Source organism: Beta vulgaris, chromosome 2 (genome assembly GCF_026745355.1).
Source record: "Beta vulgaris subsp. vulgaris cultivar EL10 chromosome 2, EL10.2, whole genome shotgun sequence".
Classification (NCBI taxonomy): domain Eukaryota; kingdom Viridiplantae; phylum Streptophyta; class Magnoliopsida; order Caryophyllales; family Amaranthaceae; genus Beta; species Beta vulgaris.
In genome coordinates, this window is record NC_079203.1 from 29780532 (window position 1) to 29797851 (window position 17320).

A 17320-nucleotide genomic window follows, 5' to 3' on the forward strand; every position below is an offset into this window, starting at 1 on the left:
AGAGCAAATAGTAAGCAAATGTAATTGACATTTGAATTTTGTCATGAACTCCTAACATAATACCATTTTAATAAGTTATACGTTCTGATTATTTTGAAGAATCAAGTTTGACCTAGTTAGTTGCACGCCCTCCTTTCACCTCTATAACAAGAATTCGATTCTTACCCCCTTGCGAACTGAGATCCCCAAATCTCCGTGTGCATGAGGTTTCATCCCACCTTTCAAAAAAAATTATTATTGGATTTCAAACTTGTTTCAACGCAGAAAGAAAGTAATATTCTCATTGTTGTTTAGGAAGTAACCAGATAAATGGGTACCTGAAACTCGTTACAAGAATAAGAACACAAACTCAGCACTTGTTGATAAGAACACAAGCTCTATATACAATCGAACACTGCCACAGAAACGGGTACATGAAACTCGTTACAAGAATAACTTTATCACCTCATCCCAAAAAGCATTCCCAAAGAATAAATTACAAGCAACCACTTCAGGCATCGAAACATCGAAAAAGAATGTAGATAAACCCAAATAGGGCCAACATATACAAGCTGCAGCTACACAACTTCAAGATCACTAGGCTGCCTGCTTTAGTTAGTATGAAAGACTTCAACATTGGTGCCTAAATTTCAGGCTATCTTGGACGTTGAAGCTTTGAGGAAGGGAAGGGTTGAAACTTGTGCAAGTTACACAACATCTATTTTACAATCACCCAGGCCTACTAGGAAAGGCCTTCCCTCCTAACTTCGCTGAATCAGATCCAGGGGCTGTCATCATGTTTCCATTATCAGACATGTAGTAGTAGTTGTAATTTATTCTAGTCACTAAATCTGCTAAATGAGGAAAGTGTCCAATGTTGAGCTTGAAGGATAGTACCTGTAATGCAACAGATTGGTAGAAAATAATTAAAGTCCTGGTTCATCTACAACCCAAATATGAAGAAGCTAAGCAGAGAATTTGGTTTTAAAAAACCACTTGGTTTTTATGATAGTTTCTGAATACCAACCTCCAGCATTTCACTTAGCCCCTCTTACAATAATTACTTTTCACTAAATCCCACCCACCTACACTTTCTTATTGCAAGATCTATATATTCTGTGACCATCTATAATTGCACAAGCAGGAGGAATAAGTAGAGACAAATTTCTCAAATAAGCAAGATATGGAGAGAAAGAGTACTCTGAGAAGAAAGGCAATGCAATCATCAAACTGCTTCTCAATGCGATCAACTTCCATTTCACATCTGGCCTTAATGGCAGAAACTGCCGCACCACTATCAAGTGTGTGCTGTATCGAATAGAAATCCAGAGCCAATCCAAGGATAGTGTTTATCCTGCTGGCTACCAATGCCCCCTGAAATTTACACACAAATGCATCATAGTGTGAAGTGTAAACCAAGAAAAAGCAGGTGGACACAATTTTTCTTTTTTGGAAAAAGAAAAGCTAAAAGAGAAGATACCTACCAGTTTATCAGGAACAACAAAGCATTGCCTTTGGATTGATAGCAAGTAGGCTTCATGTACTTCAATTACCTCATCCAAAGAACATGCTGCTGAAATACCTTGGCACATCTCACGCCATGCACTATGATAGACCTGCATCACATAAATGTATGGGAGACATAATTAGAACTTATGGATGACTAAATTAAAGGTTAATGCTAAAAGCCAAGAGCCAGAATTTTGCTTCATGAACTTAGATAAAATATCGCGAATTTAATAGACAAAATTAGCTATAAGGCGGGATGTTGCATGCTTAGGGCAGCAAAGAACATCCCCAAGCTACAGAATGAAAAACCAAACCTAATAAGACAGCGAGTCAATATCATTATAGCAACCTAAACTTTGGCAAAAGTTATAGTCAAAGACCTAAACTTTTAAAAGTTCATATTAGGGACCTTAAGTGCTCACTTACTGTTAAAGTAGAGTTAGAAAAAGCAAAATCAATCTCCCTCAAACTACTCTGCTCGCTGCCCATTTCGATACTTACTGTCGTTCCAATCGAGATGCTTTACCAGAAACATCACCATTGTCATGATGAAGCTCCTTCCCCCACTCTGTTCACCACCAGCTAGTTTGATATGGTTCTTCAATAAGTTTGTTTTCTAAAATCTTCAACTATATCGTCATCAAGACCTTCACCAATTCCTGAAAACAGTCAATTGAATCTCCCTTTTCCCATTTCCTTACGTCTGTAAACTCCAAAAATGGTGTTTTTGGTAAACCATCAATAAGATTGTTGTAGAGGTGTTTTACGAGATAGAAGAGGCCATTCTTGTTGCATTTTACAGAACTTGGGGATATCGTTGTGAGCATTTCTGTGGACCTCAGAGGCAACAGTGGAGTGAAGCAGAGTAACTGTTTCATCATTGTACAGCAGCAGCACCAGCAACAGCTGCCACTTCCATTGGCTACAATAAATACAACAAAAGGGAACTTATAGCATTGAATAGTCCGTCAATTGGGTAAATATGATTTACATTTTTTCCTTAGGAGTCATTTATCATTCTTGTTTCTGAGTCTAACAAAAAAGGGCTGGAAGACAGTGATGGAAAGCATGGTGGCGGTGGTCGGATGACTAGGTAGATTTTCCTATCCAGATGTGGTGATGGTTGTCCGATGGCTTTTCTTTCTATTAGCGGTAAACATTGTAGAAAGTACAATTTTGCGCCAATCAGGTGGTACATACTTTGTTGAATATTTTTCTGGTAGTTCAGCTATTCATGATTTCATGTGCTAAATTATTGGCACAGTATTAGATTTCGCATGGCCAATGTAACATAATTCGCTATATAATTCACTTTTTGAATTCGCAATTTGCCCAAAATGGGCCAAAAGTAGCCCAAAACCGACCGTAATTCACTTTTTTGGTTTGCAATTTGCAGGGAGATTAGTGAATTACTCCCTCCGTTTCCTAAAGATCTTCCTTGTTACTGTTCACACAGATACCAAGGAGGATCCATTTGTGTGGGGTGTGGGATAGGTAAAGTAGGAAAGAGAAAGGGGTTAAGATAAATAAATGAATAGAAAAGGGGTTAAAGTAGGAGAGAGAAAGGGAGTAAAATTGAATTAATAATGTAATGGTGGACCATATGATAGGGACATGAGAGGGTAAAAAGGGAAAAAAATTCCAAATAAGGAATAAAGTAAAAGAGGGAAGATCTTTCGGAAACGCCCTTAAACGGAAAGAGGGAAGATCTTTAGGAAACGGAGAGAGTACGTTACAGTATGCATGGTCCAGAGCACCAGACCATCAGTTTGAAGCACTTGAGGAGTTAGAACTAGAACTGGTATGGTGGTGGTAAGGAATTAAGGATAAGGTTCGGAAGGAGAGAGAAGAGAAGATGCGAAAGAGATGAATGTGGCAAGAGGCACTTAGAGCATCCTTATTCATGATTGAGAATAAAGATCAAGTTGATGATCCTGAAAAAAGTGCTCTTAATCACAATTGAAAAAAAGATTGTGAGGTGAATGGGAGTGATTGGGAGAAAAAAAATGCATGGGGTGAGTGAAATGATGAGTAAGATTGTAGGATGAGAGATGCCAAGTGTCACATTTTGACTGGATTTTAAAATGTAGTAATTGTTATTAAATTTGCAACGATTTTATTTTAGAAAATACAAAGTGAAGAAAAATAAAAAAAATACCAATAGCTCTATTTTATCTATAAATAGAGACCCATTTTGCTATATTTTGGATTTAAAAAAATTCCAGCTATTCATTAATTTTCTCTAATTTTGCTTATTTTATATGAAATATCTCTCATTTTTACATTTCAAAAAAATAAAAAGTAAAGAATAAGAGAGAGAAAAGTAGTTGGATGGGTCAAAAAGTAAGAGAGAAAGAGAAAAAATGAGTTGGGATGATTTTTTTGTTGTTCATGGTTAAGAGGATATGTGGGAAAAGATTGTGAGATGTTATTTTTCAGAGAGAGAAAGTTAGAAAGAGAGTGGGATGATCTTTGTTTAAGATCATGAATAATGGTGCTCTTAAGTTGACGGAGAAAATTTAATCTTTCCTTTTCTTTTTCTTGAGGACGAGGTTCCACCAAACAATTATCACCACGACAGCAAGTGTTAGTACAGCTCCTGAAGTATATAACTGTTTCAATATTTTTATTCCATGTCTTATATACTGGTCAACCCCAAAAAATTAGCTATATCATGTAGCTGCTAAAAACCTGCACGCGGCCTGTTCTAGCCAATATGTCATCAAGAAAACTAATTTGGAGCAATGAGATAGAAGCGAAACTTCTAGGAGGGAAGAGAGCCATGGGATATGAATCTTACAAACATATAGGACTGCCCTTAACAAAAACAAGCCATGCCAAAATTAAAGGGAGAAATCATTAGAGGGATGTTGGTTGCTGTTCGCCAGCAACAAGATTATTAAAGGGAAAAATTAGAAGCATAGGAAGCTTTTGTTTCTCTGGACATTTCCACTTTTTCCCCCTTTATCTTTTTTTTTTTTTTGGTTACAAATTATAATTAAGCAAGGGAAAATTCACTTTCTGAGTGAAAAAAGTTGCTTCTAGATATTTTCATCTTCATTTAAATGAAATCAAATGTGACGAGTCAATAATAAACTGAATAGTTCCTATTTCTTTGAAACAGCATAATAGAACATAAAACCTTACAGACATTTCCTGTGAAAAACAGAAGGGATAGTAGTAAACATGTACAATAAAAGCTAACAGTTCTAGATGACGCAAATTTTTAACAAAGCGAAATATAATGACGCAAATTTTTAACAAAGCGAAATATAATGACGCAAATTTTTAACAAAGCGAAATATCTTACTCTATCCATCACATATTGGTGAAAAGCATCCACAAAATGCAAAAGTTTCTGTTCCACTAGCCAATGGCGCTTCCAGTTGACTGTTACCATACCTTTTTTCTGTAAGACATTAACATTGAAAATGAAGCATTACCACGAATAAATAAGATAGTAGGAATCAGATAGAATGCCAATTCACCAGACTGGTAAAACAACAAGATGAAGATAAAGTGTTACCTTCCAGATCCATCTCCGAAATTTATCAAGTACAAACTTAGCACGCTTAACTTTCAACAAGAATTGCATCACCTAAAATAAATATGTCAGAAATTAGCAACCAATAATGCCAATGCACCCCAAAATAATATAAACTACATGCGGAAATTTTACCTGGTTATATTTTCTAATTGCCTCAGTGTTAGCAATAAGTTCAAGTGGCCAAGATACCTGTGAAGTTGAAAAACGCACACTTCATGAATGCGTAGAGAAGAGAGTGAATATCCGATTTTCAATTTCCAATTAAAACAACACACAAACTCCTAGTTGCAGTTAGTGACAGACCCTCTAGTTCTCGTGGAAGTAAAAGTACTATCCTTTAATTTAGTTACGGCAAGATTCGATCTTTAGCCATAAAACTACTAAAAGATTCAACCTTTAATTACCTAAACGAAGCATAAGTATTCTTAATCCTAAGTTAGAGTGTTTTTCATAATTTATGTGAGGTGCATACAAATCAGCCGATGCTGGCGCTTGGCCCGTCGGTCCACCAGACCTATCCCTAATAGTAAAGTGCATGTGGTATGGGTGATTCTTCTTTTCCTTCCTCCTATGCTCTTCTCTTTTATGTAGTCAGATTCTCATAGCTCCCGAGTATGGGTCTCCCATAGTCGACCCACAGTCCCATCAGAGTGAGCTTACCCCTTCGGTTTATCTTGTTAATTGTAATCTCAATCTTCACCATGGCTTCATCTACTGTGACTTCCCACCTAATTTCACTCTTATAAACATCCTCAATTCTTCTGTCGAATCTCTGGCTTAGTTTTAAAAAACGCGCCTAGGCGTACGGCAACCCAAGGCGGCGAGCAAAACACATCCATCAAACCATGCAAGGAGGATGACGATAGGCGTGCGGAGGCATACGCTTTAGGGCGCCTTTTCTCGAGGCTCGAGGAGCAGGAAGTGGCCGCTTTTGGGCTTGAGGCGTGCGTGTGGACCCCCACCGTCTTTTTTGACATTTTATTCCACACTTTTGCTCATCGGTGGTTGCCGGTAAGTTTTTTCTCTCTCTTCTTCACTTTATTTTCTCTTATCTCTTCCCTTCTTTTTCATTCCTTCTACTTCTTTCTTTCTTCTTCTCTTTGTTTGATATCGCTTCGCCGGTGGGTCACCGACGGTCTCCGATAAGTTTCCTCACCCTTTACTTTGTTTTTCATATGTTCTCTTCTCTTTTTCTTCTTTTTATTCTTCCTTCTTTCTTCTTATTCTTCATCTTTCTTTCTTCTACTTCTTCTTTCTTTCTTCTTTTTCACTTTTTTCATCTTTCTTCATTTCTTTGGTCCGCTCACTGCATGACTGCATAACTCGTGATTTTTTTCTGGTGGGTCCTTTTTAATTTTAAAAAACTTTGATGAGGCAGTGAGTCAGTGACTAGTATTGGAATATCTCTAAACTGCCAAATCCTTTTTTCCCCAAGGCAGCCACTAGTTATTTCTTTTTAATCCATTTACATGCTTCTTATGTAATTAGTTTTGGAATATCATATGAGTTCTAGTGTGCCAATCTTGAAAACTTTGTTTGCTTTTCTTTCTATTTAGTATTTTGACTTGTTTCCGTTTCTAGCGTTCATGCTTTCTTATATCCTTTTATGGGTCTTTAATATAATATCTACGTTGTTTTAAGTATTACAATGCATCTTTATTAGATTTATAAGTTTTTTGGCACCAAAGGTGCGCTTTACATTCGGGATACGTGCGCCTTCGGCTTGCACCTTGCGCCTCGGTGCGCCAATTTTGGATAGGTTGTTCCTGAGACACCCTTGGCCTAAAAGGAAACTAATATGCTTACTACGGCCCTACTGTTTGACAACAATAAGAACTAAAGATTGTTGAACTTTAATTTAGTCCACTATGTTAAGTGCAATATAAGATGATGAAACAGACCTTGTAGGTGAAGTTAAGTACATCAAGACCATTAACACCCGAGATATGTTCATGACCTTTACGAGGAGTAGATGCAACAGCAGCTGCATTCAGCTGATCACTACCATCAAGGCCATGGGGTTTTATGATGGAGACAACCAATGAATCTGGTGCAGTCAACAGCATGGCATCTGCAGAATTTCGGATTGACTCCTAAAATAGACAACAAAAAAGCTTGTAACGATTAGGAGTAGCATCAATCTACGTAATCAAGGAATCGATCACAATAGCTAACATTAAAAATGATAAAAGCACGAGAAAAAGACACAAGGACTGATGTGGGGAAAACCCCTTAATGAGAGAAGTAAAAAACCACCTAGGGAGAGGTAAAATTCTCTAACCAGACGAATTGAAGTGTACAAGAGACATAGAAAGGCAGAAGCTCTGCAACAGATTCAATAATTGAAAGCTCATAAGTTTCACTAGTACATTTCTAAAAATGTCAAGGGTCATTTATACCAAGCCTCTAAAAGTAGGTCAACTTTAGCCTTCACAGAAACCCAGGCTCCAAAAGAGGCCTCGTTGCATTACTCGCCTGGGATGCTAGAATAACATTATGCACATAATGTCTCAATATTATCAGATCCTTGCTTGGCAATTATGGAAAAGAAGTTCCATTATAGTTGCATTTCCATGAAAATATATTTATATAAGGTATATAAAGAAGCTCCTAAAAAAAACATGTAAAGACACAATATGAAAGTCTCAAGATAATGCCATTCTTCTTACTAGAAGTTACCCTAGCCTTTCTTACATATATCAGTTGATTATCTTAGTTTTGTTTATTGCTTAATTTACATGTCACAGGTCAAATTACATATTCAGTAACCCATGTAATGTCTCAGTATATCATTTATCATAAGGGTGGGATTCTAAAAGTTCTTGCATGAACTTAGTATGAACTTAGAGTATTTTATAACTCTTCATCACCATTCTACATATTCGTCCTAGACCTAAGATATAATGTACAACTTCACAATCAAGATAGTCAAGGAAAATTATGCATAGAATTCTTAAAATCCTCACCTGCAGAATCATATTCAACTCAAAATCATCATTCCATGATTCTCCTTTATCCAATTTATTGAAAATCACTATCAAGAAGTGTTGGAGAAGATCTCCTGAAGAAAATTCACGATTATTTAAGCAATAAAATTCCAATTATACACCACAGCCACACTACGCAAGTATATGACTCATGACTGGCAATGGCATAAAGATACCCGAGCCTAGCAAATATATAGCACGCAGCACTTCCAGTTCGTCCATCAGTCTCCAGTCCCGGAGTAACTTTGACAGCATGTGACTTCCAATAATATCCACCTAAGCAAACAAAATGACATTTGAATGAGAACCTGTATGCTTACTGCAGATTGATTTACTTCCTTAACCAAACATAATAACAGAACCTGCTTCTTAATGTAGACTTTAAGACATTCTTGCAGTATAACCATAGGTAGTGGGGTGCACTTTGGTTCGGCAACTTGAATCCAGCGAAGAACTCTGGAGGACAAAGTGCTATTAGTCTGGAGAGGTAAAAGCTCTGACATCTGAAGGTCCTCCTGACATCAGATAACAAATCAACCATGGGGGTTAGTCCTAGATTTTTAGCACAAATTATATCTCAAAACAAGAATCTGAATAACGCACCTGATATGAAGGAAGAACAGTTGGAAATGGAAACATTGTTTCTAAAAGAAGTGTTTCTTCCATTGAACGAAGATACTGAGATTCACTAAATTGAAAACCGAAAGTGAAATTGGTTTTCTTGTTTGATAAAGCTCCTCTACTCTCAATATTAAAAATAGCCTCCCGCAAATCCTCATCATTTAAGGGGGGAAGATTGGCATTCTTTGACAAAGTCAAAGTTCTCAAAGCATCTCTATTCTTGTTCAGCATTTTTTGACAAACAGTAATAGCTGGATTTTGAGCACAGAAAGATTTCACGAGTTGGAATTCATTTGCTAAACTGGTCTCCACATCTTCTTTACCATGAGACAATGAGGTTTTAACTTGATAAGAAGCTTCTCTTTCTTGTAATGTACTATCCAAAAACTCAACCCAAGTTTTCTTTTGGCTTGTCATAGCAGAACTCTTGCTGTCTCTTCCTCTAAGTCTTTGCCTCTCCACTTCGCACCGCATTAAGCAAGGAATCATAGAGGCTAAATCATTTTGCATAAAGTAATTATACACATGATCACCATGGCCTATAATACCTGCCACAGACACAAAAAAGACCTCTACTAACGTCAACCCTGCTGTGCTGTACCCTCTACGTAATTCATTAGTATTATCAATACCACAAATACTTCCAAAACCACCCAAGTCAGTATATCTCCCTCCTGAAGGTGAGGTCATTGGAACATGCCTGATCAGCTGGAGGGACTTTCCAGCAGAAACAATTTCCTTAGCTATGTCCTTAATGAACAATGGGCATGCTTGATGCTTAAGAGTTGTGCTTGAGAGCTCAGCGTCAACCTTTTGATGGGTTAAGGATCTCCATAGATAACTCATTTCCCAAAATTCTGTGTCATTAATTGACACAGATCTATTTTCATAGAAGAACAACTGTACAAAAACAAAGAAATCAATGTGACAAGAAAAAGAATTTGAACAACTTGAGACAACAGAATATATAAAGTAGAATGTTCATCCTCCCATAGCTTAAGGCAGTGTTCGGAGAATTTGTGACTTACAGGTTTACACAATAGAGCAATAGGCTACATAGCTCCAAAGTTGAAGGAGCTAGGTCTTAACTATAAAAACGGCCAATTGGCACTTCCACAATGATCTAACACTTACAATCACACTGATAAGCATCTACTTATGTTAAATAACATTTACAAGAAAAGTGAGCATGAAAACCAATAAACATAACATATTTTTTGCATCAATCTGTTTGGTTGTTGAGCTGAAATGTTATTAAAGAAAAGGAAAAATTGACAATAGAGGTCTGAACTTTGGGTGATAATTTTTAAAAGGTCTGAACTATTGATTAACCTGTGTAGGTCCCAACTTTAGGGGGTTTTAACTTTTAGCGGACCTTAGTGACTTAAAACTGAGCTTAATAGGTCATCACTTGTAAAACTTGGGTCACATCAGAAGGGTTAATTGAGGGAGGGATGTAGGAACTAGGTGAGATTTTAAAAAAAATCTTCAGTTTTAAGTCGTCGAGGCCCACTAAAAGTTAAGACCCCCTAAAGTTGGGACCTACACAGGTTAATCAATAGTTCAGACATTTTAAAAATTATCACCCAAAGTTCAGACCTCTATTGTCAATTTTTCCTAAAGAAAATTACTTCACAACTTTTAGGATTGTTCGCAGCAAAGTGAGTTAGACTCTCAATATTGCATTCAACTTTATAAAGCTAAACAATCAGAATTTATTTGAACTGAGTTATCAAAACTTAGCTCAAGTTATTCGAACTTATTGGAAACTACTTTATAAGGGGTGAAAAATTGTTTGAACTTATTGGAACTAGAATGATCTTATTAGACCTGAAACTTTGTTTTTGAAAGTGAAGAGATCATACCTAAAGAACCCTTTCAACCATCAGCCAGCAAAATGGAGATCAAAACTTTATCATCTTTTCTTTGTTTTTTTTTTTCTGTACCCTCCTTGCCATTCATTCTCCTTCACTTTTGCTTTCAGCTATTATAACCCTGAATAGGGGGGGGGGGGGAGGAGGCCAAACTCAGAGCCCAGAGGACTAATAATTGCCTATCAAAATTTTTTTTGAAGTTAAGGTTGCAATCATGATCGCGATATAACGACCAAATGTAATGAACCGACTCAATGGAAAGGGCATTATGAGTATTGACTTTATACGGCTGTTATGGGGAATAAGTAGAGGAGAGAGAAGGAAAAGGGATACATATGAATATATATCAAGGGGAGTAAGGAGAGAAAGGATCATGCCGAATAATGTTATGAGTTTAGTAGTTAGTTTGTTAAGAGTAAGGAGGACAGTCCCAACTATGGGCCTCATGACAGTCCCAATTTTCGATTAATATTCAGCAGCCCCAACTTTGACCCCCCCCCCTCTTCACACACGTGGTCCTTGCGGGTAATCAACATGCCCCAGCAGGTAAACTTGTGTCACGTGAGGCATTTTATGTCATGTGAGCATGTAAACTTCTTCCTCCTCTTTCTCTCTCCTCCCTCCTTCCTTTTGCCCCTTCCTCTGCCACTCTCCTCCTCCTCTTCCCTCTCCCCTGCCACCCTCTCCTCTTCCCCCTGTCAGGATGCCATCCCCCGACCACTCATGCATTATTCCTCTCTCCTCTGTGTGCCTTCTTCCTCTAGTGTAGTTCATTTGGGTTCTTCAGCAAACTTCAAATGCTTCTTCCTTCACCAGCCACCCCCTCCTCTGCCTCCTGCACAAGTCCACCACATTTTCCTCTTCCTCCACCCAACCACAACTGAAAAATGAATTGTTCCAGTCGAATTTCCGGCGATTCTTTGTGATCGAATCTCGCCTAGCATGTCCATTAACCAATTTTACAATATCATATGTCATGGTTCTTATTTCAAATCTATTTATTTCGATTTTTATCACTGTTTTCGTCTTTCTTAATTTTCTTCACTAAAAGGCTTCAAAATTGGCTAAATACCTCTCGTTTATTGTGTATTATCTGTCTCAAGTGCTCATATTTACTACATATTTCCTTATAATGGTCTTAATTCTGGGTACTAGCACTGATTAAAAAAAACCTATAATCAATTATCTCACTCCCACAAGCTCCAAACTGACAGCTATCCTTGAATTGGTACATCAATCTCATCCTCCTCTATGTTCTTGATCTTTAGATGAATTATAGTGTAGGATTGCAATTTCTTTTAAATTTTGAGTTTCAAAATTTTTTTTTTTTTTAAGTATATGGAATTTTGTTTAAAACTAAAATTCTTCCTTTTCGAACATTTGAAGTGTTACTCCATTGTTCTTGTTTGTGAAAGGGCAGGATATGGGGGGAAGAGGAAAGAATACAAACGAAATTTCTGACTGAAGATGGGGTGAGTAGGGGAGGGGGAAGGGGTGGCAGGGGAGGAAGGAGGGAAGAGAGAGAGGAGGAGGGGTAAACAGTAAAGGGAAAGGGAAAATTACTGGCTTAGCAAATCACCGGTCCACTCAGAGCACGTGTGTAAAAGGGGGGGTTGAAAGTTGGGACTGTTCAATATTAATCAAATGTTGGGACTGTTTTTGGTTTTGGGTGGGGGGGGGGGATAGCTGAAAGTTGAGACAAGCCTTGTCAATATTTCCTATTATCTTTTATATCCTGTTTTTTCCATTCAATCAATACAAATCCATTCTCCTTTTTTTCCTCAATCTTCATTTCGGTTGTCGGCTATGTAAATTCATAGCAGCGTTGTAGGAGCGGCATGTTGAGGTGTCATGTAGCAATTTGTGACCATCATCACTCATGTAGAAAAAATTTGGGTGATGAAAAAAAAAAAAAAAAAACCTTACTATTGTACTCCGAAATTCTGGAATATGCTATCAAGATTATAGAAACTCTTTTTAACCTTATCTTGAAATTTTGTGTATTCACTCAAACTCTCATTTTACCTCAATCACCCGTTGGATCTTAACGCTCAAACATAGGTACAGACTCCCCATACCTCGACACTTTCTTTTCAGCCAAATCATGAAAAGTTTCATAAAACACAGAGAGAGACACTTGGACACGAACTTGAGTCTGACGTGAGTACGCATCTGAGTGACATAGAGATGCGAGTGCGAAAGGAAAATCTCGGCTTAATCATTTAGTCGGACTCCATAATAAAAGGATTTTTGGTTAATTTTACAAGTCATGAATTATATGGTGTATCTTATGGGTTAAATTTAGAATGGCCTGTGTTGAGAATTGAATTAGTGGGGATATTTATATAATATGTGTGCTATATTTAGATTAAGAATTTTTATGGTTTCTTTTGTGGTTTATGTTAGTCAAATAACCTTATATAAAGGAGTCGTTCTATTAATTTTCAGTAGAGTTGAGTTGACGAAAATTAATGAACTCTGTGCTCTGTTCTGATTTTGTTAAAGCCAAATACTTATTGTGATTTGCGTTCAACTTCTTGACTGAAATTGACAAAGAATCCTTTATTCCCGCGAGAGTTGGGATCTATCTTTTGTAAAAACTTTATTATTACTCTTACATGGGTCTAGATCTATATAAAAAGTTATGTGTAGAATAAAGAGCCTATTGGCATTTATCTCCATTCTATTAGCCAACTCTTAATGAGCTTGGTGTCCATGTAAAGGAACTAGAATACCCTCACTCGCATAATAATTAAATTAATTTTAAAATGATAAAAACATTGTTTAATCAATTACATATGCACTTGATTACTTAATGTTTGCTTAATAGAAATTATGCCTAACTTTTTCTCCAGAGAAACTTTATGAACAATTTTTCTCACCAATATTTGAGGTTATTAGATGTAATAACACAATTTTGCTTTTTACTTCCTCTGTTTCTTTTCAAGTGCAATACTTTGACTTTTGCACTATTCACATTTCACACACCTCACTTTGACCCCACTTTTACTCAAAAAACAAAAATGATCAAATATAATGTTGTTAGATTTGTTTCAATGAATATTTTCATCATATCAACTTTGAATTTTTACAAATGAATAATTAGAGATTTTGATGGTCAAAGTTGTGTGTTGGCAAGCGTGGAAGTCAAAATGTTTCACTTATTTAGAAACAGAGGAAGTATTTACCTTCGCACGCATTGTGAGAGAACCCAACTATGTTGTGAAATCATTTGTACCTCATTATAAGGATCATCAAATATTGTGGAAATGTAGACTGTCTTTGAAAAAATTACCTCACTATAAGGATCATCAAGAATTCCCTCAAAAATCCAGGAATCAAGGATCTCAATATATGGCAATAGACTTCCAGCAAATAAATAAAGGAGCATCCTGTATGCTTCCTCCTGAAAATTGCAATATTTGTCATTAAGATTTACAAGAAATAACAGAAACAAGAATTATAACAAAAGGGTTATATAATTTCTACCTCACCACCCTGCACAAGACATGTTTCATTGAGCTTCATGTAAAGATGATCAAGGATATGAACAGCCACTTCAGCAGCAGGGACAGAATGCAGAGATTCAAGCCACAATTTTGGGACTGCTTCACGAACTATCTGTAACAAAAACTCGGCTCCTGAACAAAGGCTACAGTGAATTAAGCATAATCAGAAGATTTCCATCAAAAAGCAAAAAAGTGATGGACCCAACTCCAAACAAAGCTCCAAATACACATTAGATCATACTAGGAAAAGTAAGATTTCTACTGCCAACAAGAAAGATACACGTATAGGACAATATCAACTATCCTGTAATTCATAAAAAGCAAAACATCCATATCCTCTCCTACAAGCATGAATACCATAAAGCAATATCCTGTAATTTTGGTTTGGGCTGAATTTTGGTTTGGATTTGGACTTGAAATTTGAAAACATAATTTTTCCTACAAGCATGAATACCAAACTTACACTCCTAGACGTAAAGCGAGCGATCATCCATATTCTAAAGGAGGAGAAGTCTAAAAGACCTAAGTATACACCCTGTTTCCCATATTAATTGCAACACTTTTCACTTTTCTTAGTCCCATTCCAACAATTCTAGAAGTGGCCAGGACTCGCTATCTTTATAATATTCCTTTACCTTATTTTTGAATCCATCAAAAGGTGGGGAACCCAAAATAATACATAAAAAGATATACCCACTCCTACCTTCCTGAAAATTAAATGTTCCACATCCCACTAGCTATATAAAAAAAAATACCCACTACCAAAGAAAAAAGAGATCACTTAAACCTCCTAAAACGCTGTGCCTGTGAAATTGTTACTGTCAATGGAAGAAATAAGGAGTAATTTCAAACCCTATGAAAAAATTGAACAGATTTCAAGAAATTAAGGCCGTTTTTTAATCCCTATACCATTAAGTAACATTGGAACATCACTTATGACTCCATACACAGCAACTTTTTCCAAGATCTTCCATAGGAAGTCAACAAAGACATAAGATCACCTTCTCTCAAACCTACCAAAAACTAACCAAACCTATATATATACAAGAGCCAGCAAGGAAGAAGGAAAAAGAAAAAAAAATGAACTGGCCACTATCACTCTGTCCCACCAACAATAAAACCATTTTTCGATAAATCTTGTCTATGATTTCTCTTACCTGTCATAGGCTCTCTAATACAAGTACTAATGCGCCTTTAGTCCCTACTCCCTAATCTCCAAGACTTCTCACCACTTCATTTGCCATTAGAAAAAGAGCTAATGATGATGAAATTAAAAAATTAAAGCCCTAACCATTCAATAGAAAATATAATCTACATCAAATGTCAAATAAATATCACAGAAACCAGCAAAAGGTCGTCATTGGACATATCGTATCGTGCAAGGAGACTTTTTACTGTTTTCCAAACTTCCATCTCTGAAAAGTTTTTCCAATAAGCTTCTGTGTTCATCGCAGGAATCGGGATAGAATTTTACCACGAAAAAAGAAGAAAAGACTTTCCTAACAATTACGCCGAGAGACATGTTCTTATATACATGAAAGACCATTGATCAACTCTCGTATAAAGAAAATTTCTTGCAAATTTGTTAATCAAACAATGGAAACTTTCTTACTTCCTGGGAAGCTTCCTACATCTTCCTGTCAAAAGAGACCACTAAGAATCTAAGTATGGCTACAAACCCACTCACATGCAACCATACATGATATTTTTTAAAGCGTCTTATCTCCAATCCCACTACCGTGAAGACTTCTGTTAGCAGGCACTAAATCCGCAAACAAGACCTACAGAAGCCTCTTGCTAAATATCCAATAATCTAATTCAGTATAATTCAAACACTAATAACAAACAAGAAAAGTGCATAGGTGGGAGGCTGGGAGCAGGATGCAGTTCACCACAGAACTAAAATGGCATACAAGATGGTATAAAACTTCTAGCATCATGGATAAAGAGCTGACCTTGACAAAGAGTTTGCCATCCCCAAAAGTGTAGGAACAGTCCTTGCATCAGAGTCAATTATCTTTATTTCCTCCTTCAAAGCAATGTCTCGCAACCTCTACTCCAAATACAAGTTAACTTAGTCAATACAATAAGCACAAAAACAAGTAAACAACAAATTTTTGGACTTCTTTTCACTTCTAAGTTTCAAATTTGGTTTATTCCAAAAGAACATCTATTATTAATCCCTACAACTATCGACTACTGTACCGACCAACAATCCATAACAAGGGCATATTGCAATACAATATTTACATTCTTCCCATGTGTTTACTGTAATTGGAACATTTTCAACTTTGACAATAACAGTGGAACAACAAAAACACCTAAACAAGAATTCGACCTGAAGCCAAGCAGAAACAGAACTCCCGAACGCCCTCAACGTAGGAAAGCGTTTCCCCTCATCCTCAATCCTTTCAGTAACAATCTCTACCAGCCTTAAACATGTAGCAGCATACAAGAACTGATTAAAAACATCATGTAAACTCGTTTGTGAGAGGTGGCTCACATATATCCCAACATTGGCACAAAATCGACAACCAATTTCGTCCCAACTGAAGAAAGGGCTAGAATTACCCTGCAGTATATGCAGTATACCTTGAACCTAATAAACAAAACCAATATAAATTAAACAACTTTCGAATTAGGGGAAAGAATCATAAATTTAGACTAGGGTTTATGAAGAAAAAAAAAAGAAGTACCAGTTCAAATTCAGTAGTCTTTAGAGAAGAGATTGAAGCTGCGAAATGTAAACCATCAGGTAAGGAATTATGGATCCTGCTAATCAAACTTGAGGGAGCCACACCTTTCATGTTTGATACATTAGTTCGTCCACTGGAGATTAACATTGCATTATTGAACTACATATAAATTATAAAGGAAGGAAACATCAAATGTCAAGAAAATTTACTGAAAAGAAAACTGAACTAATGTTTGATGTTGGAAAATAGAGAGATTTATGCAACATTGGGAGAGTTTGCTGTTGGAGTGATGCGTGAATAATTCACATGGTGGTAAATCATGTCATAATTACGCACTTAAATATCTAATCTTGTGCGGCAAACACAGGGTCATTTTATTCGTTTGCAGTTTGCAGTTTGCAGTTTGCAGTTTGTATTACTACAATTTACGCACGCATCTCATGATTATTTTCACAAATTTTACCTTTTTTTAGGCATTAGCAAGGGTAAAATTTGATCAATGATCCAAAATTGTAACCGGAAAGTATAAACTAAATTCATTTTTTTTTTCCTTGTCTAACTTCTAAATTCTGTTTTCACATATTGATATTTAAAATTC

At 36.5% G+C, this 17320-nt stretch overlaps 1 protein-coding gene across 4 annotated transcripts; it reads right to left on the bottom strand.

The window, feature by feature from the left end:
• Positions 1-334: 334 nt before the first annotated feature.
• Positions 335-17096, bottom strand: LOC104887026 (uncharacterized). 4 transcript variants are annotated; one of them, XM_048638931.2, is made up of 17 exons: positions 16949-17096; positions 16723-16855; positions 16365-16625; positions 15982-16079; positions 14007-14169; positions 13813-13923; positions 8626-9543; positions 8385-8537; positions 8199-8298; positions 8002-8096; positions 6937-7128; positions 5168-5224; positions 5015-5086; positions 4799-4897; positions 1464-1595; positions 1180-1353; positions 335-876 (listed from the first exon to the last, which is right to left on the bottom strand). In XM_048638931.2, exons 2-17 carry the CDS (start codon positions 16831-16833, stop codon positions 709-711), a joined length of 2904 nt encoding a protein of 967 aa, XP_048494888.1. In that variant the 5' UTR covers positions 16834-16855; positions 16949-17096; the 3' UTR covers positions 335-708. The 4 variants fall into 4 exon arrangements, with proteins under 4 accessions (XP_048494888.1, XP_010669909.1, XP_010669910.1 ...); XM_010671607.4 differs by having other exon boundaries at positions 16723-17057; XM_010671608.4 differs by lacking the exons at positions 16723-16855; positions 16949-17096 and having other exon boundaries at positions 14007-14158; positions 16365-16507.
• Between the last annotated feature and the right edge of the window lie 224 nt (positions 17097-17320).

Excerpts from the sequence above, each read along its gene's own strand:
- LOC104887026 (XM_010671607.4), bottom strand. The coding sequence starts at position 16,869 with ATGTTAATCTCCAGTGGACGAACTAATGTATCAAACATGAAAGGTGTG. Across the intron at positions 16,080-16,364 it reads CTGTTTCTGCTTGGCTTCAG|AGGTTGCGAGACATTGCTTT; the intron begins GTCGAATTCTTG and ends TATTTGGAGTAG. Across the intron at positions 13,924-14,006 it reads GTCTTGTGCAGGGTGGTGAG|GAGGAAGCATACAGGATGCT; the intron begins GTAGAAATTATA and ends TGCAATTTTCAG.